This window comes from Bactrocera neohumeralis, chromosome 2, assembly GCF_024586455.1.
Source record: "Bactrocera neohumeralis isolate Rockhampton chromosome 2, APGP_CSIRO_Bneo_wtdbg2-racon-allhic-juicebox.fasta_v2, whole genome shotgun sequence".
Classification (NCBI taxonomy): domain Eukaryota; kingdom Metazoa; phylum Arthropoda; class Insecta; order Diptera; family Tephritidae; genus Bactrocera; species Bactrocera neohumeralis.
Window position 1 is genome coordinate 87,107,310 of NC_065919.1, and position 27,348 is coordinate 87,134,657.

The window sequence follows — 27,348 nt, forward strand, 5'->3', positions numbered from 1 at the left end:
CTAACTAATATTGTCCACACTAGCAACACGGTTAAGGAAGATATGGGCCTCGGTCATTGTTGTTATTGTACGCGAAAATTAAAGATTTTCTTTTTGTTATAATTACATCTATAATTGTACTATTTTCAATGCTGCCTTGCGGAGCCAATTGAATAAAAACTGCAAACTTTAAGAAACCATGTCAAAGAACGTCTCTACCATTATAATTTGTAAGCTTAGCATGAATTCGGTTACAAAGAAAACACAACATGTAGATACAATTGAATTTTGAACAACATTTCTACTCAATTCTGAGCCACACACTTAATGGTACATTGTCCAGAGAACTGTCCAAAACTGCGATGTTGTACGCATATAAGAGAAGCAATGTTGCGGCTGTTGATGAACGTCAGTCTTACCTTTATGCCCGTTAAAAGAAAAAGTCGTAAATAAAATATAATTATCTTAGTAGAAATAATAAAAAGTGATGTGTCATTTGTGCATGGAAAGAATTTATAGAATTTTCGTAACGTTTTTTATTGTAATTTTTGTTTGTTGTCCACCTACCTGCATATTTATGTAAAATTAATAATATTAATTATAATTAATTTGTTAATAACTAAAATACTATTAATTTTACGTATACGCACCGTTTCTTTTATACGATTTTTGTCTTCTATAACTCTCTAAGAATTATTTGGTTAAGGTATTGAATGCAATGAATATACTATAAAACGAAATACAATAATTGGAAATTTTAATTTTTTGAAATTAATTGAAAAAGGAAAATAAAGTGAATAAAACTTTAAAGAAGACATGCCTTTTCATATCCGAAACACACTAAGACAAACGGTTCCGTTGGTGAATGCGAACTTTAAGACTTATCTACATGAATATAGCAATGTTCATAAGAGATTCTTTGAAGGGTTTCTCATCAGCTATCTACAAAAATATGTGTTTTCTATGGCGTAGATGCCATTTGTAAAAAATTCAAACGAGAAATATTAGAAGATAGCTCTCAAAAGACAAACTAATCATCATTTGTATATTAAATTTTGCCAATTTGTTGCTACAATAACAAATCAGCAACATTTAATTGCATATGGCAATAATACAACAAATAGAAAACTACTCGAAATTGCTGTCGGCTAACGTTTTAGAGCAACTGAAACAGCTTCGGCTGCATTGAAGTTACAATACTCTTCTTGTGCACTTCTTATAACATAAAAGGATATACAAGAATCTTAATCTTAATTTTGAGCGACCAGTTTGTATTGCGCTATATGTTATAGTGATCCGATGTGAACATTTGTTCCGAGATTATAGCGCTGCCTTGCCAGTTTGTATGGCAGCTATATGCCAGAGTTATCCGGTATCGGCGATTCCGACAAATATGGAACTTCTCGGGAAGAAAAGAACGAGTGCAAAATTTCAGATCGATGCTCTTAACCGTTTGACGTATGTATATACAGAGAGGCGGGCTTGGCTAAATCGACTCAGCTCGTCATTTTGATATATGGATATATACTTTATAGGATACCCGTATGAAGATCCTGCATATCCATTCCACTTTAGTTGTGTATTTTAAGTGATTTCCTAAAAAGACTCTTTCGAAAGCAAAGTTGAATATAACTAACATACAAAAGATGATTTTTCAAAAACGCAGTTTTAAGTATTTATTGGCATATACGAATACAGTTTTCAAATCGGTATTATTTTCATAAATATTATACTCAGTCTAATTGCCGCACTTCTTTTCTTCGCTGCCTCCGCTGCAGCAGGACTTTGGTGGCGCCCCTTCAGTCTTTCCATCCTTGCCGGCATGGCAATTACACTTATTGTCCTTGGCGCACTTGCATTGTTCATCACATTTATCCGGAGTGCATTTGCATTCTGAGAATCATGAGAATTTAACATATTATAATTGTGGTCAGAAGAATTTTTCCTTCACTACCTTTTTCACATCCTTTGCACGGCATCTTGATTCTGGTAATGAATAGTCCTGCCCGTAACCGACTTGTTTGCCTTTTACTGACATCTTCTGCGCATGCCGATATTTTAGTTTTAGTTGTGGACGACTTATTTATGTTATTTATTTAAGGTAATCGATTATTTTAGGAGCACATCAGTATAAGTATTCACTGATTTTAAAATAAGATACGTTTTTCTACATTTTACTAAATCTAATTTTTATCTGAACCTGAATCTGTGGTATAATCCACTGACTATTTATATCTGTATGTACATATGTATATGGTGACTGGAGATATTTCGTTTTGCCTAACTTTTCACCAGACCCGTATCAAATTTAGAAACACGAAACTAACGTTATTTAGGTCAATGACCTCAGCATACCGAGCATTGGATTATTTTATAAAAGCTTTAAAGAATTCCGCTGTCTTAAGCTCTATGTAGTTGCCTTTGACTTAGCGAGTTTTTAAACAATATAAACGGTATAATATATGTATAATGCAAAGTCATCCGTTAGATGCCGTCGCCGACAACTTAGCTAATCCTTACCATCCTAACGCTGACTAGGTATCCGCTAGAACACAACAACATGCAAAGAAACTCTGGAAGTTGGAGTTTTACTGAACAAACGTTCACCAACCATATCTTCAAAGTTTGCTTTGTTATGTATTCACCGTTAAATTTTTGAATGCCATTTTTGTAATTCGGCATTGCTGAACTCATAATTTATCCGTTATTTTGTGTGTAATTGAAAATGCGATTCGTTAACTTTTCATATTACTTTAATAATCATTTATAATTATAAGTTTATCTGAATAAACTTACATGTATTGTATGATGCATGTATGTATGTATATGTATTGTATACAATATTATGTAATTATGTTTAAGCGTGTGATTTAAGTTCAATTTTTACTGTGCCACTGAATTCATACAATTTGATTGATACTCGTTCGTTTCATAAATTACTTGTGTTTCTTTGAGTTGACGAATTTGCTGCTAAATTTTACAAATCTTCTTGTAATTATATCAAATATGAAACGGTACTCTTTATGTAGTTTCTTTTTTATTTTTTTTTTTTGTTATATAATTCGTTATTACAATTAATTAAGATAGCCTATACTAGTACGACAACAGCGGGGACACACTCGATTCGTTCACACGCAGCGGCGCAACTCGACGCAACTATGAAAATTTCACACAATTAGTAATTCCGTTTTGCTACTTCACTTTTTCTACACTTTCGACTCGAACGCATTGCATGTCATGGAAACTTATGTATGTACATACATGTGTGTGCATGTGTTTGTATGCACGTTGGCATAATCGTTAAGTTTTTCTTTATTTAAGCTAACATCTTTTCGTCCGTTACGTTTTCATCTATGAAAAATCAACTTTGAATATAAATGACGATTTCTTTACAGGTAAGAAATGCGTTGGTTTTAGAAAATTTGCTGGCCTTACATACATACAAACATACATAATTACAGAATTCATACAGAATTTTCATATTTATTGGGCTTAAATAAATCCTACCACTTTACATCTAGACTTTTTCGTCAGCCGACACCTTTTCGTTGTTATAGCTTGTGAGGATTTTTTAATTAGAAGGAGAGCATTTGAGATTTGAGGAGCTCTAATGAATATTTTCGGCAAATGTTAATATTTATAGCTTTACTCTAGTTTAAAAATGGCCGATAGAAAAGAAGAAAATTTAAAAATATAGAAAAAAAAATTATTTAAAAAATATGTAACAAAAATATAAAAATATATAAAAAAAAAATATATAAAAAAAATATATAAAAATTTATAAAAAAAAAAAATTATAAAAAAAATAAAAAAAAATTATAAAAAAAATAAAAAAGAAAAAAAAAAATATTAAAAAATAAAATAAAAAACAAACAATATTAAAAATTAACATTAAAAAATAAAAAGGTATAAAAAACCTAACCAAAAATTTAAATAAAAAAATACAAATAAATAAAAATAACATTAAATTAAAAAACAACATGAAAATTTCTTTTCATATTTAAATACAAAAAAATAAAAATAAATATAAAAAAATAAAAAATTAAAATAAATATCAAAAATGTAAAAAATTAAAAAAAAATTAATATAAAAAATTAAAAAATGTACAAAAACACCACTAAACATGTTTATGTAAGCAGATCCCTTAAGATTTTAATTTGTAATGAATATCAACAATTATAACCGATCTGAATCAGAAAATAACCACAAGAGTTATACCCGAATAAAAAGGAAAACAAAATTTTGAAAGGCAGATACCGTTAACTAAGCACAATGCATAATATTAATAATGCATTTTAATAATTTGAATTGCCTGCAAGAATTTTAGTGCACAAATCTCTGGTATACCATCTTTAAATATGTAAAAAAAAAAAAAAAAATTACGATCGGAAAATTTGTATACTTTGTATAAATTTGTAATAAATACGAAGGGTATATTAGATGTAAATGCCCATGAGTATGTATGTATGTTTGATAAGGTGGCATTCGCATTACCGAGGATAATATTTGAAGCGAATATAAAAAATGTCTTTCCTAATCAATCGATCAACAAACTCAAAAGGGAAAATGTCGCTCAATAATTAGCTTAATTTGTTGCAATTATTATGTATAAAATCAGCAAACACTTGTTCATATGTGTGTGTTCATGCCTGTATACGCAAGCAATAAAATTATGTGTAAGAGTATATATATATAAAATAACCAAATATGTATTTATTATAATGTGCAGCCGTGTTCATTTCTTGCCTTTTCGTTTATACTTTCATATGCGTTGTTGTCTCTAATCGACTATTCAATATAATTTTGGAATAAATTTTGTGTTTTTTATAATTTATTTTGCTTTCTTAAGTATGCTTTGCCATTGTGGCATTGCTGTTGCTTCTTTGTAGCCGAACTTAACTAATTAACTTATAATATACATTCAGTTGATATTCATTATATTTTTTTTAGTTTCTTTTTAATTTATTTTTATTATATTTTATTAATTTTTTCTTTGTCGCTGTTCGGTCTATTCGATAATTATTTACAAACTCTCCAGTTTGAGACCAGTGTGGAAAAGAAGTCTAGGGTAAAAATCATTAAAGTACAAGTATACTCGTATATTACATAATCGTTAGGAGCGAAATCAGGTTGAATTCAAGATAGGCTTAAATTAGAAAATAGGAACTTTGCTTATGACACATAAATTTTGAATGGAAGTTTATATAGATAATATAGGTAACTTAATATGTTTATATGTATACATTTTGATTTGAAATTGCAAGCATTGGAGGAATGAGTACAAGTGCCTTTGCTGATCTCAAACTGAAAATTATGCAGTGAATAGCAATTTACGCTTTGCCTAATTAAAAATTCAGTTTGTTTTTATATTTTATCCTCTCACAGCCAACCTTAGGTCAGCACGTTTTCGTTTCTACTTTTCACACATGTATGTATTTTTGACCTTGGGCCAGAAATTCTAATAGCATCATATTATTATATTTTTTATTAGGTTAATATATTTATATGTTATATTGTAATACGTTGTTAAATCGTGTTACACAAACAAAAGAATGAAAATCAAGTTAATGCATAGCACTACTTTGACAGATTAAATAAATGTAAGAAAAAGAAAATAACATTCACTAAGCAGGCGTGGGTGTGTGTGTGTGCGTGTATTTGGTAAACACAAGCACACGAGTGTGGAAAAATTCAAATTTCATTATATTATACATTTATGTAGTTCTACCTAGCTTAAGCAAAAGGTACTTTAAAATGTTATAGGGCGACCATACAGAATAACGGTTCTTGCAACGATAATGAACTTTCAATATATCTAATGGGCTAATGATTTTAGTTTTAAGTAGGTAAAGGAAATAATTGACTGGCATAACAATAACTAAGTAAGAGTTAACAAATTGTTATCGCCATTGCAACTAAAGCGCATGCGCCGCCTTCACTATGTCGCACTCAACTTTCAACTTAGTCGCGGCACTATTCCAGCAGTTTACCGAAAAACAAAATGTTTAGCAAATCATTGAATGATAACTAAATTTGTTGAGAATGCAGCGCGGCTGCGGTGGCCGCCGATATCGTAGGCGTTGGGTTCATTGTTGTTGTTGGCTGCGTCGGTGCTATTGGACTCGTGTCTGCTGTTAAGTCACGCTCTTCCTTATCTGATGCTTTGCTAGTGTGCAGCTTAGTCGGCGAGTTGTGGCCGTCAGTTGAGTCTCCTGCCTTTGCGTCGTTTTGTTCCTTGCACCGCAATTTTTTCTCCTCGCTTTTGTCAGGAGTTGAATCGGTCCTGTTGCCAGCCGTGCCGGAAGAGGGTGATGGCGTAGTCGGTGCAACTGCAATACTCGTGCCTCTTTTGCAAGCCACTTCCGCTACATCTGCAGTCGGTTCACTTTCATCGCCGGCGCTGGGTGTAGTGGGTGTTGGCGAAGTGCTGCACTCATCGCGTTGCATCAGCACCAAAATGCTCTTGATGTATGTTTCCATGGTAAGCAAAAGTTTGATGCGCTTTTCATGCTCCTCGTACAGACGCACCTCTGTGGGCTTCTTTTGTATGATCTTGCTCTGTTCTACAGCGCTAGGGGTCGTAGGAGCACTGCCTTGGCTGCCACTAGCTGTGTTATCTTCAGCGTCCGGTTGGTTTTTCGTTGGTGTTGTAGACTTCTTCGTTTCTTCGTCGTTTTTCTTTTCTTTTTCCTCTGTTTCGTCTTTGTCGTTTTTTTCTGTGATTTTTTTGGCAGTATGTTCCGCATCACTTTCGGCCTTTTCAATCGTAGAATCATCGCATTTATTCGCACTATTTTCGCCGTCATCTCTCCTATCGCCCAGCGGAGCTTTATCTGTTTCCATAGCCTCTACTCCGTTCTTGACGTCCTTACCACACTTATTTGTGTCAGCTTCGCTATCCACCTCCATTTCTACGTTTTCGGTAGCTTCCTTTGTGCCGCTCGATTTTGGTGTGGGTGAGCTGCTTTTCGGGTTGGTGCCCACTGGCGGACTTTTTGCACTACCTTCTTCATCCGATTTCGCCGGAATTTTTTCAGCATTGCTTGAATTAGCAGCTTTGGGTTTTCTGTTTTGTGACATCTCCAATTCAGCTACTTCTTGATAGCGCGAACTCTTGTATAGCAGTGCTTTCAGTGATCCTCTTAACTGTTTGCGGACGGAAGTCGGTATACCTGTACATTGTGCTATCACGCGGATGGCGAACAAATCACCACAGAGATCATCAAGATCCTCCTTTGAGTGCATCGAATAGCTGATGGTGTAGAGCAGACGTGCAATGGGCAACTGGGCGGATATCTAGACAATGGAGAAAAATTTAGAATGCATATAATATACATATATAGATACATATAAAGAGGCGCAGCAACCGACTTAATCCACTTTCTCTCATTTGCAAACAAATATGTCGGAAACATTGGATTACGCAGACCGGGGTCTGAATTGAAAATGTCTTTATACATTTAACAGCGAAAATTCTGTCTACTCATGCTATCATTTTGATATACATTTAAGTACATACATATATACTAACCCTAAACCTTATCTCGCTTATTGCAGGTATTATTATATTGGGCGCAACATGTCACTTACCTTCGGATAATAGATTTCTAAGAAATTTCTTATGTAATGATCACTGAGCGACACACGTTCGTCGCGCAAAATTATGTGAATATATTCCACAATGTATTGATTGTTGATTAGCAACTCGGCATATCTGTAAAACAGTAGAGAACAGCATTGATAGGTTTTTGAAAATATACTTTACCAACAACACATACTTGTTTGTGGTTTTGTTGTTGTAGATGCCCACCCAAAATTTGGGAAACAAGTTGAAGTGCAACGGTGCCGCCTCTATCGCCACCAAGCAGCTCAGTTTCACCAGCGTCTCGTTCAGTTGATTTGTGTTCACCGCCATGCGCATCATCACATCCAGGAAGTCATGATACGGACGATAGAATGCCTCCACCTGCGCGTCGTATTCGATATCGACACCCTTCTGTAATATCTCGCCATGCGGTATGCTCATCTGCACCATGGGGCGTGGTGGACGTGGCGTGTTCTTCGACATTGTTGGCCAGGGCGCTTTGGTGCCGCGTCGCGGAAAATACGGTCCCAGCGGTCCGATATTACTGGGCGCATTCGCCACGGACAAATGGCAGTTAATGAGTATGGGTGCCAGTATACTGGTCACATCTAAGCTGGGATTGCGTACCAACTCTTTGAGCACTTCGAGTGATAGGCGGCAGATTTCCGGCGGATTAAATGTATTGAGAAACGTGGCCAGCCGTTTGACGGCATCGGGCAAACGCTGTTGTTGTTGCTGCTGCTGCAGTTGTTTTTTGCTAGCGCTGGCAGCTGCCGATGGCGCATCCAGGCGTGTGCTCATGCGCAGCGTAGTTAGTAGCAAGACCAACTCGCTAAGAAGCTCCTGCAGGTCGCCGGACACGTGACAGGCCGTTGCTTCGTGATGCATGGAATGTAGCGTATGCAGCGCCTCAAAACACATCTCGATGCCACCATTGTAGATGACGAGCAGTCGGTCTTCGTCGTTGTCAACTGTGCATTTTTCATTAAAATATATAAATTTATAACTTTACATTCTGGAGGTGAAATCTACTGCTGGTCTTACCCAGAATACGTAATGCATTTATGAGCGTGCCCCAGGAGACGCGCGCATCCAATCCTGTCAAGTACGCTGAGAGTGTTGTGCGACGGAATGTAGACACTTCATGCTGCTCCTGTTCGCTGGCATCCGGATGACGCGCCGCAAACAATGCCATTAGCTTAAAAAGCTCATCGACCGCTGCTGCGTACTGCGTCGGATGTGGTGTGATGTTCTTGAAAGCCCACTGCAAGTTCTGATGCGCGGCTAGTTGCCGTGTAAGTGCGCGACTCTGTTCGCAACATAAACGCAAGAGGCCATAATAGGCCGGCAGCATTGCGCGATTGTAGGCAACAATCTCCGAGTCGTCATGGTCCGCTCTGTGGTAATTGTAATTTAAGAAATTTTTTGACATAACCTTATTATTTGTAGCCGATTACTTACAGTATATAATTAAATGCAATATTTCGTGTTATTTCATGGCAATTGGCGACAATGAGCGCATTCTCCGGACAATCGACAATCGAGTGATGCCAAAATGCGAGCAGCGCGTGCTTGTTGTGATGTGCCGGAACGCTAGGCTCCGACAGACGCGGATGAAATAGATCCCATAGAGCGCGCATATACGGCCCAATCTGTAATCGTGCAAAATGCGGTGCTACTAAGTTCTAAATAACTGTATTATGATCAATATATAATTTACCATTAGTTTTTCAGTCTTTGAAACCATACAGTAACTAAGTAGGCTAAAGTAAGTTGTGAGCTTGGTAGTGCCGTGCACACCGATGTCTGCATAAGCACGAGCCGGCCGCAGCAGGCGCAGTAACAGGTTGATGATGTTGTGCAGTATAATTTGAGCGTCGCTATTCAAATCGCTGCAACAAAAAAAACCAAATTATATTTGATTCATTTATATTGAAATGGAGATTGAGCTCACCGATAGACGTGTGCCGACAGTTTATGTAGAGAATGTGTGCGGAAGTTCGCCCTGAAAGGTTGCGATGGCACCAGTGACACCAGCAAGTACGCAGCAGCTGTGAGATTAATAAATAAAAAGCAAATTATTTGGTATATAGCGAATAACACGGGAGCAGCATACATACCGTTGCGCACGCGTGAATTATTGTGTGCCAGCAAATACTGCTCCACCCAATTATCAGCCGATTGCAGTATCCAAGCATGTGCAATTTTATTTTTTGGCGCTTGGAAAGCGAGCCAATCGAGCGCCGACTGCGGGCAGTACTCCGCGGCGTCCCAAACACGCTGCAAAACCAGCTGGGAGAAACAAGGCAAGCCGGAGGGACCACCTTGGGTTTCGGTAAGTAGCGTCAGTAGCTTGAAAAATGGACCACAAAGCTCCGTGTGCTTGGTTACAGACGAGAAGAGCATGGTGATTATTTGATTCGCTAAACGATCGTCCCAACGGCATAGTGCATGTATGAGGTGCTTGGTCTGATGTGGATTAATATTATCCTTGATTTGTTGGTATAAGAACGGAAACCCCTGTTGTAAATGAAAAAAAGGCAAAAATGTTAAATATTTACGTAACTACTTTGCATAGCTTGAAGTAACTTAAATTACGCTAACAACAACAATTCGTAAAAGTTTATTAATAAAAAAAAATATAATTTGCGTTATTTTCTTACTTTGCCACCGGCTATCGCATTGTAGTCTTTTGTGGAAAGTCGCAACCGGAAGTCTTGTCCGCGCGAACGCTCCACCAAATTCGCCACCAACGCAATCATTTTGTCCAACGATGCCGGACGTGTTTTGTCCACAGACAAAGCCTCATCTGACGAGTTATCATCGTTATCGGAGCCAACGTCGATCTGTGAACATATAGCAAGAATTTTCGATAATAAATTCCGCATAATGTAGTTTTTCAATTCAGAAAGATTTCATGCATACAGTACTTACACAGTCCTGTGTCTTGTTGCCCAAGTAGAAGTCGGCCACGCTCTTTATCACATTGATGCGCAGCAAAAATACGGTCTCTTCGTCGCCCATGCGTGAAAACTCGAAGAGCAGGCCAAAAAACTCGGACAAATGTCGCAAATGCGCTTTAGCACCGTGTTCCATTAGCAAGATCAGGGAGCTAATGAAACGTGTTACGCATGAAGCGTTGCCCATCACCTCTTTGCCATCGTCATCGGTATCAGTTTTCAAATACAAATGCGCATGCGAAGATCTACAAATGAAGCGAGCAGTTATTATATAGAAAAGCCTTAAAAATCAGCTAAACTCGATGGGGTTTACGTACCTTAGCCTTTGTATGACATGTATAACGAGCCTTTGAAACATTTGGCGCACCATTTGATTGGGGCATTGTATGAGCACTTGCACGGGCCACCACGGTTCGATGGACATGTGTGTGAGGAACCATTCGCAGGCTTCTTGGCTGGCGTTAAATTGCTTTGTCAACAACTCAATCCAGGGCACCATTGTGGGCTACAACGAAAAAGCGACACTTAAATTTGACACAAATAAAGAAAGCATATCACAAACTACCTTCTCCTTGGCGTGTATGAAGGTTTCAATGAAGAATGAAACGGACAACTTGGCTGCCATGCAAGTGACGTCGGTTTGCGCCAGCAATGTTTGTGGAATGTGACCACATATTTGCCACATAAAGCTGGAAAATTTTTTTTTTTTACATAAACATAATCAGCAGTGAAAGTTTTAGTAAATTTTACTTGAAATAGGTGTGCTCGAATATGTTGCGATCCTGCAGGAACTGCCGGTTATCCTGCCATATCCAGTCCTCCAGTTCTTTATTTAAAATTGGTATCTGCATGCGCGTGTGTTTAGCGGCAGTCTCTGTGGTCGACTTTGTGCTTGCAGCCGTTGCAGCTGCGGCAGAGGTGGACGCCTGCGGCTCATTATTTGCCGCGTCAGAACTGCTCGTAACCGGCTTTTCGATCGGCGAGCTATTCAACTCAATGTTTGTCATTTTAGCGTTGCTCTTTTCATTCTCAGCTGTTTCCTTGTCATCAGTTTTGTCGGTGTCTGACTTAACCGTTAATTCTTCATCATCTTTTAGTGCACTTGCTTTCTCAGTGGCCTCTGTTGTGCGTGAGCTCGCAGTTGGGGATGCCAATAGCTCAGAGTGTCGCTGTTTTAAGTGCTCTGGCAGACGTCTCTCGTAAAATAGCATATAGGCCGAGTTGGTCTTCTCAAAGCTAAAGTCCATATATTTCTCCGTTACAGAGTCGTAAGTTTTGCTCTGCAAAATTCGGTAAATTCACCAGCGTAACAATAATGCCATTAGGAAGTTGTATACTTCTACTTACTGTCATCTCGCCACCAAAGCATTCGGCCGCAATTTGCGAAGGATCAAACGGTTTCACCTCAGCATCGTTGAAAAGGAACCAGCGATCGTGTTGCAGCGCCGATTTGTTCCGTTCCTTAATAAAACTGTAGTAATGACCGCCATCTGCGGTGCCCGTGTGTACTGTTACACCAACCAGCTCATATCTATAAGGACATAATAGTTGATTTTTCGGCACAGTTTTGCTTTATTCATTGATTACTCACTCAAGACACTCCTCAAAATCGTCATCCGTAGCTTTGTTGGCATCTACAGCGCTCGCTTTCTTATTTTCCTGTTCTTGTTTGCGTTTTTCACGCTCCTCTGTAACACAACAACAAAATGTAAGAGAATTATAACATGCTGAGGGCATTGAAATTCGGAACTTACCCTTGTATTGGTGCGGCATCAGCGTCTTCTCCACATAGTCGGTCATATTTAAGAGCATGGGAAAAGAGAAGTGTGTGTTTACTTTCTCCTTCAGCATTGTCACCATATTGAAGGTGTATCGCATCGTATTGAAGCACAAAATTTGTGGTAGCTTCTTGAAGCAGGCGCGTTTTTCGGCACGCACCTTCTTGCCGCACTGTGAGCATGTGTACATATTGTCGCCCTCAAGTGTGTCCTTGACGGTGACCTCATCCAGCGATTCCTGTAGATTACGCATATCAGCAACCTGACAACGTACCGTGTAGAACTCCTCAGCTGTACGCGACACATGTCCACAGTCGAGCGACACCACATTATTACTGAGGGTCCCGCAAAACAGACGCTTTACAAGATCTTTCAGCTCTGGGGTCATCTCTTCCAACTTGGAGACAAGATCTATAAAGAATTCCGCCATATCTTTTTGTTCGCCCGTATTTAACGGTTGATGATCCATCTGATAAACGCGACAGAAGGATCGGGGATTATATGCTTTACGTTCCGATTCAAGCAAATAGGCGAACATGCGTTGTAGCTCCAAAAGTGTTGGTCCATGCTTTTGTGCGCCCGTCGGCGGTACATTCAGAATGGCCGCACGTGCCTGTGGCATCATATACAGATGTTGTATACAGGAGGCCATGTAACAAGTGGCACCTAAATTCGTTAAACCCACGTAGCCGCACTCGGAACGGCCTTCATCGCGTGGCCAATAGTCCCACGGATATGGAGCCTTCACGCCGGGGGTGTGCTGTGCTAAGAGCTTCGCATGCAAGAACACATAATTCTTGGGGCAATTCTTACACAGCTCCACCAATAAGTCATAAGCGGCAGCTCGCGATGTAGCCGATTTACATTTCGGCTTGTGTCGGTTCAACGGCGATGGCATGTCAAAGAGAAACTCAAAAATTTTATCAATGAACTGTAATGCCGAACCGCTGAACTTGAAAGTTGGATCGTATTTAACGAAATTCGACATTAAATTGATTAGTCCAACGAGGCCATCATCCTGAAGGAATAAAAAACAAGAAAAATAGCGTTGTTAAAAATAAACTAAGATTCTATAATTATAGTCTCTGACTTAAATCATTTAAAATTAGAATTATGGTATTAAGATCCTTAAATATGGCTTTTTGCTCAATTACAGTTTGTAAAAGAAAAAATCCTACCTGATAGCCATGTCGGGTTTCAAAGAAATCACGTGTCAGTATGCTTTGTGAAACAGACTGGCACAAGCGTTCAATATCAATAGCCTCTCCTTCGCTTTCGCCATCCAGTGAGCACTTCACCATATCCGGCGTCATGGTGTCCACAAGCCGTGCGAGTAGCCAAAAGTAGTCTCGACATGCCGGTCCATACGGCTCCTTACCCTCATCCGACAGTAAATACTGCGTGTGCTGCACATAAGACGTCATCTTCTCGGCAAGCGGCAAGAACGAGATAAGCTTACGGAGTAATGGCGCTAAGAGCACTTGATAGCTTTGCGCGTTGCCCAAACAAATGCGATAGAGTCCAGCGCATATTTCACGCCTTACCGCCGGCTCGGGATCCTCCAGTATGAATTTTTGTACCCAATTACAATAATCCGACTGAGTCCAAAGTAGGCGACGAGCCTCTGCCGAAGCATGAACAAAGCTCACCATTATATTCATAGTGAATTGTACGACCTGCGCGCGCCCCCAGAATCCAGTGCGCAAATGATGATATTGGTATGGATACTGATATTGATATTGTGTGGTCGGTATCAGCGCGGCGTAGTTCTGATAAGCCTCGTCGTTAAGTATGGACGCAAGTCGGCGCAGACACGGATCTACATTCATTAGTTCAAGCATAAAAGCATGTGGACGTGAAACTACCACATGCATATCTTCGGCCTGCACTTCCTCGAACCCCAAGAGCCAGAGCACGCGCAGTAAGCTAGCTAAACAATCGTGTCGCCACTCGTTGAGCATTTCGCGAGGATGGGAGCTTTGCTGCAGCTGACCGGAAATGAAGATCTCATAAAGCAAACGCAAACCTCCACAACGAACGAAAACCTCACTCCATTTCAGATCATGGGCGGTACGTGCATTTCCCGCTGTTGTTACGCATGAGCCACCGCTTGTGCTATTAGTGCCGCCGACAGCAGAGCCACTGCCGGTATCCACAGCGCTGATCGCGAGTCTACTCTCTTTTTCATCACTCAAGTTGGCATTGCTATCGCTACGTTTCAGCCGTTTATTGGGTCGTCCCGCCAATGGTTGATTGTTTTCCTTGTCATGATTTGGCATATCGTCACTGGCCACATCATCGCTGGCACTACCGCCTTCCTTTTGTACAGTGTTTTCGAAGTTTTCCTTGTGCGACAGAGACTCCAAAGCTGTTCCAGCGCTACTGCCACTTCCACTACCACTGCCGCTGCCACTACCACTGCAACTGCTGCTGCCGCCACTGCTATTGCCACTGTTGTTGCGTTTATTTTCGTCTTTTGCGTTTGAGTTTTCGTTGCTATTCCGACGACGGCTCGAGCTACGTTTCGAAGTTCCGCTACCGCCCTTACTACTACGTACGTATTGATCCATTGGTATCACATTGCCGTTAACACCACCGCCACCAAAGCCGCAACATGTCGAATTATTGCCTGCTACACCTTTCTGCTGTAACACACTGTTCACCGTAAGACTCTCCACGATGTGCAATGAGTACATGAATTTTTGCAAATTGTTGGCATCGAGCAACTCGTTCAATTTCTGTTTGATTTCTTTGCGTTTATTTGCCTGCTCCTCTTCGCTGGTGAGCCGCTCGAACGCGTTCAAATCATTACTGAGTCCCTTAAATGCATCCAGGATTAGTGGATTCGTTGGCAGTATGGCCAGTATGTCCCACACGCGTCTCGATAGCAATTGGGCTTTGGTGTGCATTTGTAAATTGCTATTTTGCGGTTTCATATCGCCCAACGTCTGCATCAAACAGAAGAGCTTCTCAAAGTAGCGCGGCTGCAACAATAATACTGTTGGTAAACATTCTTTCGGCGGTGGGGGCTGCATAGAGGGGTGATCGAGATTCGTCTCTTTGCGTCGGGCACCTCGGCCACCCAGCGACACATAAACGATCTTAAATTAAAAGTAATGAGAGGTTAGCAATGTAACAAAAAAATAAAAGTATTTTCAACCAACCTGGTTGTCCTTGAAGCCTGCATCCCCCAGACTGCGCTCATCATAATCAGAAGTCAACTCTTGGCCTTGCGTTATAATACGTAATGGACCGTCACTCAGTAAAAGTCCTAAAACTGGCGCCGACACGCCGCTGCTGCTGGTGGTGACTTGTAGATTTTCCCACCTTTAAAAATAAAATTTAATCCACAATTGTTGCATAAGGAAATACTGAAGCAGACCCACCATTTCGATATCTCAGCTTTCAGTTCGGCAATTAAATCGCACGCATGCATGTGCAGGACGGATTTTTCGGAGAGCCCAGCCGGTTGCAAGACGATTCGTATGGCCGGCCCAGTGGCCTCGTTCTTCAGATTGCTATGGGAGCAGAGACCTTTGCCCTCAATGGCCCAGCGTCGCAAATGGAATGCATACCGCCGACGGAATGTTTCCAAATGTGTATTGAGTAGCATCAAACCACGCTGCACACACATCAATGCGTTCTCATCCTCATTGCTGCAAGGTGTAAAAACACTTCAATTTTTAATACGCGACACAAAATTGAGGTTATACAAACCTTTCCAATGTATTGGTCGCTTGTACCAAATTATCCATGCATTGGGACACAAACTCCTTTTCCAAGCGCAACTGCTGCCCCATGTAGTACATGTTGATATATTGAATAGCGGCCAGAGACACTTCGGTGTTGTGCGCACGCAAGGCGATCTTCCACAGATGATACATACCGACTATGTTTGCGGATGTCGATGATATTGAGTCGGTTTGCTTTTCGTAGTGAGCAATAGCCATTCGAGCCAAACTGCACAGCTGTTGAAAGAGCCCCAGCGCCACCATGGAGAATTCTTCCGGTCGCAGTTCAGGTAGCTTTTTCAAATACAAATGCTGTAGTGCATCAATGCCCAGCGCATGCTGGTCACCGCCCTTCGCCTGACTCTGCAGCCACGAAAAATAACAATCGGCACATTCGCTATCATGCGCTAGCCACTCCCACAATGCATCCACTTGCTCCAAAGTTAACCTAAAATTTGTGTATAGAAATAAAAATTACCGATTTGATTGAATATACAATAATTAAATTCGGCTAATTTAAGCAACAGATACGTGCTTTATTTAAATGTTTTTTTAAAGTTTTCGAGCGCGCTAAAACATCTCAAAAAATAAAAGCAACACTGAAGTTGGGGTATATTTATGCTCAAACAGTTACGCTGACACAAACTACCGTTATGTAAACAAAATTGTTAGACCCAGACAAAAGATGTGCTAGCGCTCGATTCTATAAAAACAATTGAATGAAATTTAATCTTCTTGAACTCACCGAAACGTTTTTGGCGATCCTAACGTTGAAAATATGGAAGACAAGAAATGCAGACGCACAGACACTTGTGTCTTATGTGAATACATAATCGCTTCTAGCGGAGTTTCACCACCACCGGTCCCCTTGTTTTGCTGTTCCGCATGACGTTTAGCATAAAATTTGATGTTATTAAAGAAATGATACATCATGCGATGCTGCCGTTCAGCCCACATTGTCACATGATGTGTGTCGGCCGGGCGAAAGTGCTGAAACGAAGCAAACAGCTTAGGCAACAAGCGCAGACTCACAACAACGCTACGATTGCTGGCCAAGTTCTGTAGGCAACCCTCAATGAATTTCGTACGCAATTGTCGGTCCATACTAAAGCATAGCAGAGTAGCCAGCGCCTTTTCAGCCTCAAGTGCTAGGGTTTCGCCCAGCTGAAACTGTAAGAAATATAAAAAGGGGGCATGTGTTAAACAATTTCCCAAATTGGTTTCTTGCGCATAGCTACATACAATTTTGTCATCCTGCAGCAAATCCCAAAGTAAAGTGTTGCCCGGCTGACAAACATCGTTGATTTTGAAAGAAGGCTGTTGTGTTTGCGGTGGTGTCTGTTGCGGTGACAACGGTATTGCCTGTGCGCCACTTTGCTGTGGCTGTTGCACACCACTCTGCAACACCCGCCCCGCAAACTGAGCTTGGGGTGATATAGCCTTAGCGCTGTTGCCCAACATGTCGCCATCGCCGGCGTCTCCGGTGCGCCGCACCATTACTGCTGCCAGCGCTGCGGCAATAGCAGCAGCGTTAACATTCGCAACTTGTTGTTGTATCTCGGTGTCCACACGCGCTGCCACGGCAGCCACTGCGGCTGCATTCGTAGCGCTGTCATTAGCGCCCGCTACAAGATCCGCAGAGTCGGCATCAACTGACTTTTGTTGTTGCAATTGTTGATGCTGTTGTTGTTGTTGTTGAATACTCGAATGTGCCGCAGCCATGGCAGCGGCGGCAAATGCGGGCGGAACGCAATTATGCGATACCCGCAATGCATGCAGTTGACTCAATTCCTCCTCGCACGGCGACACATCCTCGTCATCAAAGTCAGCCATATTCTTCTCGGATTTGTTACTCATAGGCGACGAATACCCATCGATTTCGGCACCATTCAGCAGTTCACTGATATGAGTCTCATCAATGGCGCGTATGTAAGGACCCTCACCACGCAAATGTTTTAGTACAGCGCTGGGCACAACTTGACCGCCGGTGTCACTGCAGTCATCGCTGTCATTTAATACCTCGCCATCAGCTTCATCGGCATCGTCAGCATCATCACTGCTAGGATCTTCGTCCTCGCCGCCATCCCAAATAGCTTCAACAATTTCATGCGCCAACCGGGTAAGCGGCAAATTACTGTTTTTTCGACGCTTCCGTGACTTCTTGCGATGCAATTGCACATCCAGAGCGGCTTGTTGCAGGTCTTCCTCGCTACTAGAATTGTCAATAATGTTCACAATGCGGTGATTTTGCATTCTGCGTTATTGAAAAGTATTTTAATAAATATAAGGTTAGAATTATATTAAAGTTACCAATTTTTAATATGAACTTATAATTTTTGTACTCACTTAATATCGATCTTTTTATTTATCAAGTCCTCAACATTTGAGCGGTTTCCTTTATCTGTAGATTATAAGGGATAATTAAAAGAATATTATCGGCAGTTACCATAAATCACCTTCAGTACTGGCTTCACAGACATGACGCCTGTGACGAGCTTGTTTACAAGGTGGGGGTGCTCCAGTGTCCGAACCCACATTTTCTATGTCAATCGGGCTTTTACGGGTGCCACTAGCTAAGCTACTATCATCGCCATTGCCGGGATCATCGTCAGAATTACTGCCGTCCATGCTGCCGCTGTCTGAACTGGAAGCAGTCACATGGGCGGCCAATAGATGATCCTGCATCATGGTCATCTGTGCGCGAGAGTTATCTCGCGACCAAATAAGTTTTGTGAGTGCTGATGCAATATAAATGCTCTGCTCCGTGTGGTCCTTGGGATCCATGCGACAAAGTAAAGAGTACAAATGCATGGCTGGACGAGGTGCGAGGTTTTTCACCAATGCCGGCAATATATCAAAAATTGTCTTGGAACAATGTTTAAGTTGAGTAGCTTGCCATATTAGTTTGATATGCTCTTCGGTAATTTGATTTTCCACAGCTAGGAAATTCAGAACTACATGCGCCTGTTTTATTACTTCGACATGTAGGTTCGGTCCGAAGAGATGTTGTATAATCTGATTTTCGGTTAGCCAGTTGGCAATTTTCTGTCCCACAATCTCGACCTCGCCAACAGTTTCAGTGGTACATATTTCGTTGAATAAATTTATATGTGCATTTATCTGTGCCATACCTATGGAGAAATAATAACGATAATATAATTTATATAAACTGCTATAATTGAAATGTCTCACCTGCCAAACGCATTGTTAGCGTAGTTGAAGTAAAATACTTAAATGCCAGTGCTAGGCCCTCAACATCGAAAGTGACCGACGCATCTAGCGGATCGCGCACAGCAGACCATACAAAGTCGGCCATCGCTCGTGTTGCTGCCGAGCGTAAATTTTGATCCGACAACTTGCACATGTACTGCAGCACCCGGCTACGCAACGGTACAAATAACTGCACAATGCAGCTGTAATTTAACCACAATTTTATATTTGAAACCGTGGCAGTAATAGCCTGGGCGGTAGTGACAGGAAGATCCGGCTGTTCAAAGCACAACATCATCGCTGCGAAACCACCCGAATTGCAAAACAACGTTATATTGCGGAGCAAGTAAACCGGTATCTCATTGTCGTGTAAATCACAAAAGATTGCCAAATGTTGCGCCTCTTCAGCAGAAATGTCATCCAGACGTGCATGCGTGCCGTGTTTATAAGCAATATACAATGGGAAATTCAACAAAAACACTTTTGACACTAGTATGAAGAGCTTTTCTACTTCAGGCAATATCCATGGTTCTTCAGTTATTTGAGATAGTGAAGTTGAGGGTGATCCACTGTTTAAATTAGATTTGTAAGAATTCGATAGTTCGGCATTTTGTGCGGCACCACCCAATGAAATATTTGAATTCGACTGTGGTAGGTGCATTGACGGTGCGGGGGGTGGCGGTGATGTTGGAATTATTGGTGAATTAACGCTGCGTGATGAAGGCGAAACACAAGGTGGAGATGAACTTGCATCTCTTTTAGGTTTCTTACGCTCCTTCTTCTCGTCAGTATCGCCATCTTCATCGTCAATATTTCGTTTTGGAACTTCTACTGTCGAATCTATAGAATCTTTATCAGCGTTATTATTTGATGTTAAATTTGTTCCTTTGTCTGAAGTGCCAGCACCTGCTTGCGCATTAGCCTGTGCCTGAGCTGCAGCAGATGTTGACTGGCCCAAACTGCATGCTGTCAACCGCTTGTAGTCATCAATTAAACGTTCAATATGCTTTAAATGGTGTACTGCCAAGCATATCATAGATTGAACTACAAGATTAAAACGTTCAAAATTTTTCGGGTCCCGATATAGACACATGCATTGGCGTTGTGGCCATGCTTGTATATAACCGAAAGCTGTTTCAATCTCGCTTTTTAAAAGAATTGAATGTTTTGCATCGTTGCTGGTTATACGAACTTCATCTAAAAATTAAACAAATGTAAAAAAAAGTTTAATCCAAATATTTTCATTTCAAAGTTGCTTATTTGCATGGCTTGTGTATGTACCCCGCCCTCTCTGTGACCTACTACCGTATAGGTATAGACTCAAAAACCCGTTGTCATTAACAACTTACCGGCGAAACGATTAAAATTTAAGTATTTTCAAAATGATTCAATACTTACACGACTCCAGCAAATGCAGAAAATCTGAGCAAACGTCACACATTGTTCCACTTTATAATTATTGTTACACGCTCAGATCTCCGCCACCCTCTTTGTAGCCGTAGTTGCACTTTGCAATTACACTTGTTTGCTGTCGATGGCGGTGGAGCTACCGCTACCGTTGGTTCGTCTTTTATTCAGCCACAACGGCCGCTCCGACGTTGTCTTTTTCTGTGCTGTTGTGGTCGTTGCTGCTGCCGTTGTCTCTGCTTTTGTATTTGCTTGTATTGGTCCGAGTCTACAATTACTACCTTAGCCGAGTTTCTTTGCTTGCTACACTGCCTCGTCGGGATTTTCACTACTGCGACTCCCATTTACTCAAAAAGATATCGTTGAATACAACTCCTTGCATTTCAGCGTTCGTCAATGCAACAATCTTTTATTTCAATTGATGATATTTTTTCGAAATAACAATTTTTCACACAAGAATTTTTCCTTTCCTTTCTTCTCGCGCAGAATTCCTCACTTTTCACTTTTTGACGCTTTTCGTGTCTTTTTCTTATCGTTACATTTGCTGCTTTTGAGAAATGAGAAGTGGAAGAAGTCGATGAACGTTATTCCCCAGCAGGTTGCCAGATGTCCTTTTCAAAAACACCACCCACTACTTACCACTAGCCGAAGCATGAATCATGATTGCAATCAATCGCTTCAATCAATAAAATATGTCATGACAATTTAATACAATTCGAATTATATCCTCCAATTTTCCATAATTGGGACTGTTTCTAATTGAGATATTCAGTGTTTATTTGGAATCTCGCATTTATGTTTATAGTTCTGACGTTTGTATTATAAAATTGATGTTTAGTTGAGTGACTACAGTAACGTGATCACTTACTACCTGAGTGTGCATCCTTTCCGAAAGAAACATGTATAGCAGGTAACGCATATAATCACAGTATTTGTTGAGATAGCGGCAGTTAACATACTGCGGAGTGACCTTGATCAGCCACTTACATGGATACAGTTTTATCGGGAACGGATGGACAACTTCTTCGTTATTGATTAATATTTTTTTGATCCCAATTTTAATTAATAAAAACGCCCCTTACTACTAAAGAAACCACTTCCCATAACTGCTACAAACAATATTTCTGCGTATCTCATGTAAATTATAATGTGGCTCTATTGATACTTTTAACTTTCGAAAAGTTTTTTTTTATTTGTTAACTTTACAAATACTTATTTTCGAAAAAATTACATACTTTCGAACTAACTTAAAATAGTGTCATTCATTTCAAAACATTTAGCTTGCTCCATTTCTGGCAGCTCTCTGGTGAATGCATATTTGTGAAATTGTATTTGGTTGACATTCGCAAAATGTCAAAGTAATTGAATATTTGCATTTGGACGATTATTTAGTATTTTCGCAGCATAGAGTTGCAATTATTATTCCTAAATTGTTTACAGTCATTTGAATATATAAGATCACTTACTTAAAATTATTTGTTTAAATAATTCCACCATTAATTTATTATTAGTTTGATTATCAATATTGTTTCATTGAAAACCGTATTTGGCTTTTAACTGCATATATATATAGCGCTTCCTTTAGTAATAATATTTGTTACTTTCTGAAAAGAGTTTCGGTTGCATTTTACAAAAAGTAGTATTTTATATTTTACATTTTACCAAATCAACCGCGAAATGGAATAAGGAGAATGAAAGACTTTTGTGGATGCTCCAAAATAACAAAATGCAAAAATTGAACCGATTGAAAAATTAGCAAATTTGCATAATTGCAAACTGTGAGTGCCAAATAATCTGCACTTTATCGAAAATAAATAGTTTTGTTATTAAATAAAGTTGGAGAAGAAAGTGTTCAGTAAGTTACAAAGTGTGTAAAATTTTAGTCACGTCGTCGGCCTGGAGCTGCATGCAGCAGATATGTAAAAAGTATTCGCGGTAGCAGAAGCCTAAGCAGCGCCTGAAGCAGCAGCACAGTGTAGTATTGTATATTGTATGTGATATGTGGAGTAGTGTTGATTGAAGCAAGGGAACAAATAGACGAGAGAAGGTGGTGCGTGTGCTTGAGTGCGTTTACTCTTGCAATAAATGTAGTGGTAAAGCGAATAAAAGACAATTGCGCCAATGGCATAAAGAAAAGGAAAATAGTTGCATTGAAAGAAGAGAAAACATAATTTTTAAACATATTAAACAAAAAACGATTTTGTTCAACGAATTAATTAATTTTTATAAATATATTCTGTGAATGGAAAGAATAATAAAATTTTAACATTTTCCATGTACACAGGCAATGAATAGTCACGTTGTCAGGTTTGTTAATGTTGCTCACCATACTTTGGAAACTTTATAACTTTACAAATCTCAGTTGAAATAAAATAATAATTCGGTGGAAATGTCTGAAATGAAGAGAGTTTCATTTACAACTGTAAGTAGTACAACATCGGTATCCAACTTCGGAGCTGGGGGGAGCGCTGCTACCGGTGTTATAGGAACAATAAGCGGCGGTTCTTTATCAACGACTACTTCTCGTTTTGGTGTTGATTTTCTCTCTGGAGAGCCAAATCCAGATGGGATAAGCACCACGGATGCGATTTCTGATCGCAAAAATAATAAATCTATGCGGCTTACAATAGAATTGTTTCCTACAGATTCTTGCAAGTATCCCGAATTCAATTATTCCAGACTATTGCATTTAGAAAAGGTAATTTTCCATTTTCGAGTTAAAAAAGTTTAGAAAATGTATACTTATTCAATTATGTAGAAAAAGCAGAAAAAATTGAAACAAAAAACAAATGGTTTCACTGATCCGTTCAACGACAATGACGATGATGTTGCTAGAATTGCGCGGGAATTAGAAAAGAAATACGGTAGTGCGTACAGTAGCGGCCGCGGTCGTAGCAAAAAAGATGACCTCTGCGATATTGGCTTAGGATACGATGAATCTGATTCTTTTATAGATAACACAGAAGCAGTATGTGCCAAAATTTGTCATTAACCAATTATATTTAATAATTAATTTTGAATTATATTTCACAGTACGATGAAATTATTCCAGAAGAAATGGAAACAATTGAAGGTGGCTTCTACATCAATTGTGGCCCTTTGGAATTCCAAAAACTTCACAATGAATCGACGACTACGAAAACGGATGAAATTATAAAAATGCCTAATCGACCGAGAAAGCGCGTCATATCCTCATCTTCTTCGGATAGCTCGTCCAGCAGTGATGAAGATGCTGAAGAAGATGCCGATTCAGATGGTGAAGTTTCCAGTGCTGACACAGTAAAGGGCAACAAAAATGGTAGTGCCATATCGCATCCTGAGGAAAAACGTCCCCGCGCCAATTCAAATGCTAATCCGACCAAAAAACCAAAGACCAACCCGGAGTGTAATACTAAGAAGGGGAAAAATGTCAAAAATTCTGGAATCGGTACTTCGTCGACGTCGAATTCACCCAAACCATCGTCGGTGGGTTCTGATTCAGAAAAAGAGCGCGGTCGGCAAAAAGTTGTAAAGACAACAACAATCAAGGACATGCTCAAAGCAAAACGTGACAATTTCCTCAAAATGCAAGAAGGCGGAAATGGTAGTCGACAAAGCGGCAACTCTGAAGCAAAAGCAATTAACGGCGAATTAAAAGGAACTGCTAGTAAATCATCCGATGAAGACGATTCTTCAACTAGTGGCGAATCGGACGAATCCAGTGATGACAGTGACTCCCACGATAGCGAACCACAAGAGAAGAAAGTGAAAAATAGCATTGGAGAAAGCACAGAAAGTATGTTACAAATTAAATAACCAAATTAATTGCCTTTGAAATTATCACAATGTATATTTTAGAGTTGCGCACCAGCGATACTAAGCTTCCAGACATCGAAGCTGAAATAATTGCGGATGTTCAACAGTTTAAGGAAATCGTAAAAATGAAGAATATGACTGGTAAACGTTTCCAGTTTGACGACTCGCTAGTCGAAGTCTTTTTAAAGTAAGTTCAAACTCAGTATATGTATATTGAAGAGAAAATAGTTTTATATATGTAAATTATATTTAGAATCGATGAGGCATTGTTATGCATCGAAAAGAATCATAGAAACATGGTTTTTGCACACTTGGAGTATCATCTCATTCTGCCTAAATACTTCTTCTTGCGTAAAGCGAAACAGCTGCGCATTAAGGAAGAAAAAATGAAAAGCAAAAGAGCTCTTTGTAAATTACGAAAGGCCATCATTGAAGCAATGCCCGGCGTTATTGCGAATTTCGAAGCAGAAATACGAAAACAAGCTGAAATGTAAGAAAAATATAATATCCTTTCTATCAATCTTGAACGATCTTATATAACAGTTAAATCATATTTCAGCGCCATCAATACGAATGCTGAGCATCCACCAAAATTGCCAAAAAAGAAATTCCCATGGAATACCAATTTACGGTAAGTAATCCTTCCCAAAAATCATAATACTCAATTAATATTATGGTATTCTAGAAACTTACTCTACGACGTTTATCAAGTACGTTGGACTTCATATCCTGTGCTGGGCACACGAAAAGAGACTCTTGAGGATTTCATCAATGTATTTTTGCGGGAAAAGGTCGTGGAACTGTGGCCAAAAGATTGGATGCGTCTCGAAGAACTCCAACGAGAGATTGAAAAACGCAAAACGGCAGCGAAAAAGGCAAAAGAGAAAAAGAAAGAAAAAGATAACGGTAGCAATTCCAATTCGGGAAGCTCCACAGTGACAAATATCACTGCTGGTTCGGGTGCTACCAGCGGTGGTACACAAAATGCGCCAGCCACTAACGCATATATGAAACAGTTTGAGGAATTCGCTACAGGCAGTCGTAGCTCTTTCGCGAACTCCGACACGGAATCTGTAGCAAGTAGTAGCGCCTCGAATAGTCTAAAGCGCAAGAATGGTGGAAAAGGTGCTATCAAGGCAGCAAAACCGCAAACACAAAGTAATATATCCAGTACAAGCAGCACCTACGATAACAACAAAAAGCCACAATTGCCACAGCAGCCACCCTCCTTTACTCCTGCTACAACAAATTTAGAATTTGGTGTGCAAAACGTTTTGAACAGCAATACCGCCATCACCTCAGCTAAAGCATCTAGCGCCATTCTACCACCGTTACCGATCCCAACCAGCGTCAATCCGTCGACAACTATGTCATCTCAATCTAAACATTCCAAATCTGGGGACACAAACGTACAAGTTATAGATTTAGATAACTACCGTTGTCCCAGCGATATATTGTTGACGTCACAACATATATTGCGGCCGGGCAATAGTAACACCACAACAACGGCAATGCCCAACACAAAAACTGCCTTAGTGCTAAATGCACCAAATCGACGGGAGAGCAGTAGTGAATCCGATGGCGTGGAGATCGTTAGTATCTACCCCGCTACCGTTAGGGCACAGGTGGGCCCGTCACAAAAACAGCGTTACAAGAAAAATGCAGCTTCAAACTACTCGGTGGACAACATGAAAGTAAATGTATTCCAATCCGGTTCGTCCACCTTAACAAACAATAATAATAATAGTAACACGAACAACAATAATAGTCAAGTCATCAAGAGTAAACAAATAGATTCGTTGAGCGGAGTTTCAAATTTTGAAAAGCAAGCTGTTCGAACATTTAAGGATCTCGGGGTAAGGCAATAATTTTATATAAAAATAAACGATTTTTTTTTTAATTATAACCGCTTTTTATTTATTAATTCCGAAATTGTAATATTTTAGGATTTGCAAAAACAAAAGACTAATCTAACATCATCACAAAATGGGTCGAAAAAAGATCACTGCGCTCAATGACCCGCAGTAGTATTTGATGTAGCCGATTTAAGCAATATTTCGGCAGCAGCGCTTTCGTGTTTCGCGCAAGCGCAGTCTGTTGCGAGCGAGGGATTCTTAACGACTAACACTGTAACTGGTGTGACTATGGGCAAGCACCCATTTGGCGCTTTGCCACCACTGCCATTATTTTTACCAACACATATGGAAGTTCCACAACTACCACCACCACCACCGTCGTCTGCCTCGGCAAATGTGCCAGTAGCGTTGATACAACCGCCTTTACCTACAACTGCAACATCTCCGCCGTCGTCATCAACGCTGCCACCAACAAGCCAACAATCAACAGATTCGCAGCAAATACAGTCGCGAATTAGATTTTAGTATTTACATAAATGCAACTAAAGTAGAGCAACAACATAAAATACAAAGAACTAAACTCTTTTAGACGAAAAATTGTTTTGCTACCTTTGCAAAAGCGCATTTGCATAATACTTACATATGTATGTAGGTATGCGGACGTCAATTGAGCAGATGGCGATATTAAATTGGAGCATGTGTAATATTTTGTAATTCAAATAGCGATTGTAATCGGCACACATGTATCTTCAGCCAACAATTATGTATTCGTTAGGTCTCCTTTTCAACGGCAGTTCGATGATCACTTAATTTATTTATATCATTAGTTACTGTTTTTTTGCAATTATCAGACAATATGCAAAGAATCCATTCTACATACATACAAACGTATACATAGCATTTAAGCATGCGTTTTTTGCTATTTTTAAGTTAAATTTAATCTAATCAACTAGTTTGTGCTAATTGTGTTAATTTCGGTTTAGCCCTGCTATATTTTGCATTTGTACTAGTTTTTCATTGCCCCTATTATTTTCGTATTTTCAAATT

The 27,348-nt window shown here is 39.8% G+C and overlaps 2 protein-coding genes and 1 long non-coding RNA gene across 8 annotated transcripts; 1 reads left to right on the forward strand and 2 right to left on the reverse strand.

Annotated features, from left to right (window-relative positions):
* Positions 1–1,772: 1,772 nt before the first annotated feature.
* Positions 1,773–3,703, reverse strand: LOC126751402 (uncharacterized). Its single transcript, XR_007665883.1, has 3 exons — positions 2,776–3,703; positions 1,934–2,057; positions 1,773–1,872 (listed from the first exon to the last, which is right to left on the reverse strand). It is a non-coding gene; the product is annotated as an uncharacterized LOC126751402 (long non-coding RNA).
* Positions 3,704–4,309: 606 nt separating this feature from the next.
* LOC126751533 (yemanuclein) lies at positions 4,310–26,898 on the forward strand. 6 transcript variants are annotated; one of them, XM_050461877.1, is made up of 9 exons: positions 4,310–4,320; positions 23,013–23,348; positions 23,409–23,618; positions 23,684–24,425; positions 24,488–24,632; positions 24,699–24,935; positions 25,005–25,076; positions 25,131–26,301; positions 26,392–26,898. In XM_050461877.1, the coding sequence occupies exons 2-9, from the start codon at positions 23,040–23,042 to the stop codon at positions 26,461–26,463; spliced, it is 2,958 nt and encodes a 985-aa protein (XP_050317834.1). In that variant the 5' UTR covers positions 4,310–4,320; positions 23,013–23,039; the 3' UTR covers positions 26,464–26,898. The 6 variants fall into 6 exon arrangements, with proteins under 6 accessions (XP_050317834.1, XP_050317828.1, XP_050317827.1 ...); XM_050461871.1 differs by lacking the exon at positions 4,310–4,320 and adding an exon at positions 22,316–22,957; XM_050461870.1 differs by lacking the exon at positions 4,310–4,320 and adding an exon at positions 22,316–22,743 and having other exon boundaries at positions 22,935–23,348.
* Positions 4,673–21,167, reverse strand: LOC126751532 (ubiquitin carboxyl-terminal hydrolase puf). The gene is made up of 26 exons (XM_050461869.1): positions 20,642–21,167; positions 19,226–20,440; positions 18,490–19,164; positions 18,380–18,434; positions 17,276–18,287; positions 16,779–17,203; positions 16,020–16,481; positions 15,689–15,958; positions 15,467–15,629; positions 13,481–15,403; positions 12,279–13,320; positions 12,116–12,212; positions 11,872–12,055; positions 11,275–11,804; positions 11,090–11,213; positions 10,842–11,029; positions 10,499–10,769; positions 10,228–10,410; positions 9,685–10,084; positions 9,519–9,615; positions 9,285–9,456; positions 9,026–9,216; positions 8,609–8,961; positions 7,758–8,535; positions 7,570–7,693; positions 4,673–7,275 (listed from the first exon to the last, which is right to left on the reverse strand). The coding sequence occupies exons 1-26, from the start codon at positions 20,682–20,684 to the stop codon at positions 6,007–6,009; spliced, it is 12,246 nt and encodes a 4,081-aa protein (XP_050317826.1). The 5' UTR covers positions 20,685–21,167; the 3' UTR covers positions 4,673–6,006.
* Positions 26,899–27,348: the final 450 nt, after the last annotated feature.

Excerpts from the sequence above, each read along its gene's own strand:
- LOC126751532 (XM_050461869.1), bottom strand. The coding sequence starts at position 20,684 with ATGTGTGACGTTTGCTCAGATTTTCTGCATTTGCTGGAGTCGT. Across the intron at positions 13,321-13,480 it reads AAACCCGACATGGCTATCAG|GATGATGGCCTCGTTGGACT; the intron begins GTAGGATTTTTT and ends TTATTCCTTCAG. Across the intron at positions 9,457-9,518 it reads CTGTCGGCACACGTCTATCG|CGATTTGAATAGCGACGCTC; the intron begins GTGAGCTCAATC and ends TTTTTGTTGCAG.
- LOC126751533 (XM_050461877.1), top strand. The coding sequence starts at position 23,040 with ATGTCTGAAATGAAGAGAGTTTCATTTACAACTGTAAGTAGTACAACA. Across the intron at positions 23,349-23,408 it reads GACTATTGCATTTAGAAAAG|AAAAAGCAGAAAAAATTGAA; the intron begins GTAATTTTCCAT and ends TCAATTATGTAG. Across the intron at positions 24,633-24,698 it reads CTAGTCGAAGTCTTTTTAAA|AATCGATGAGGCATTGTTAT; the intron begins GTAAGTTCAAAC and ends AATTATATTTAG.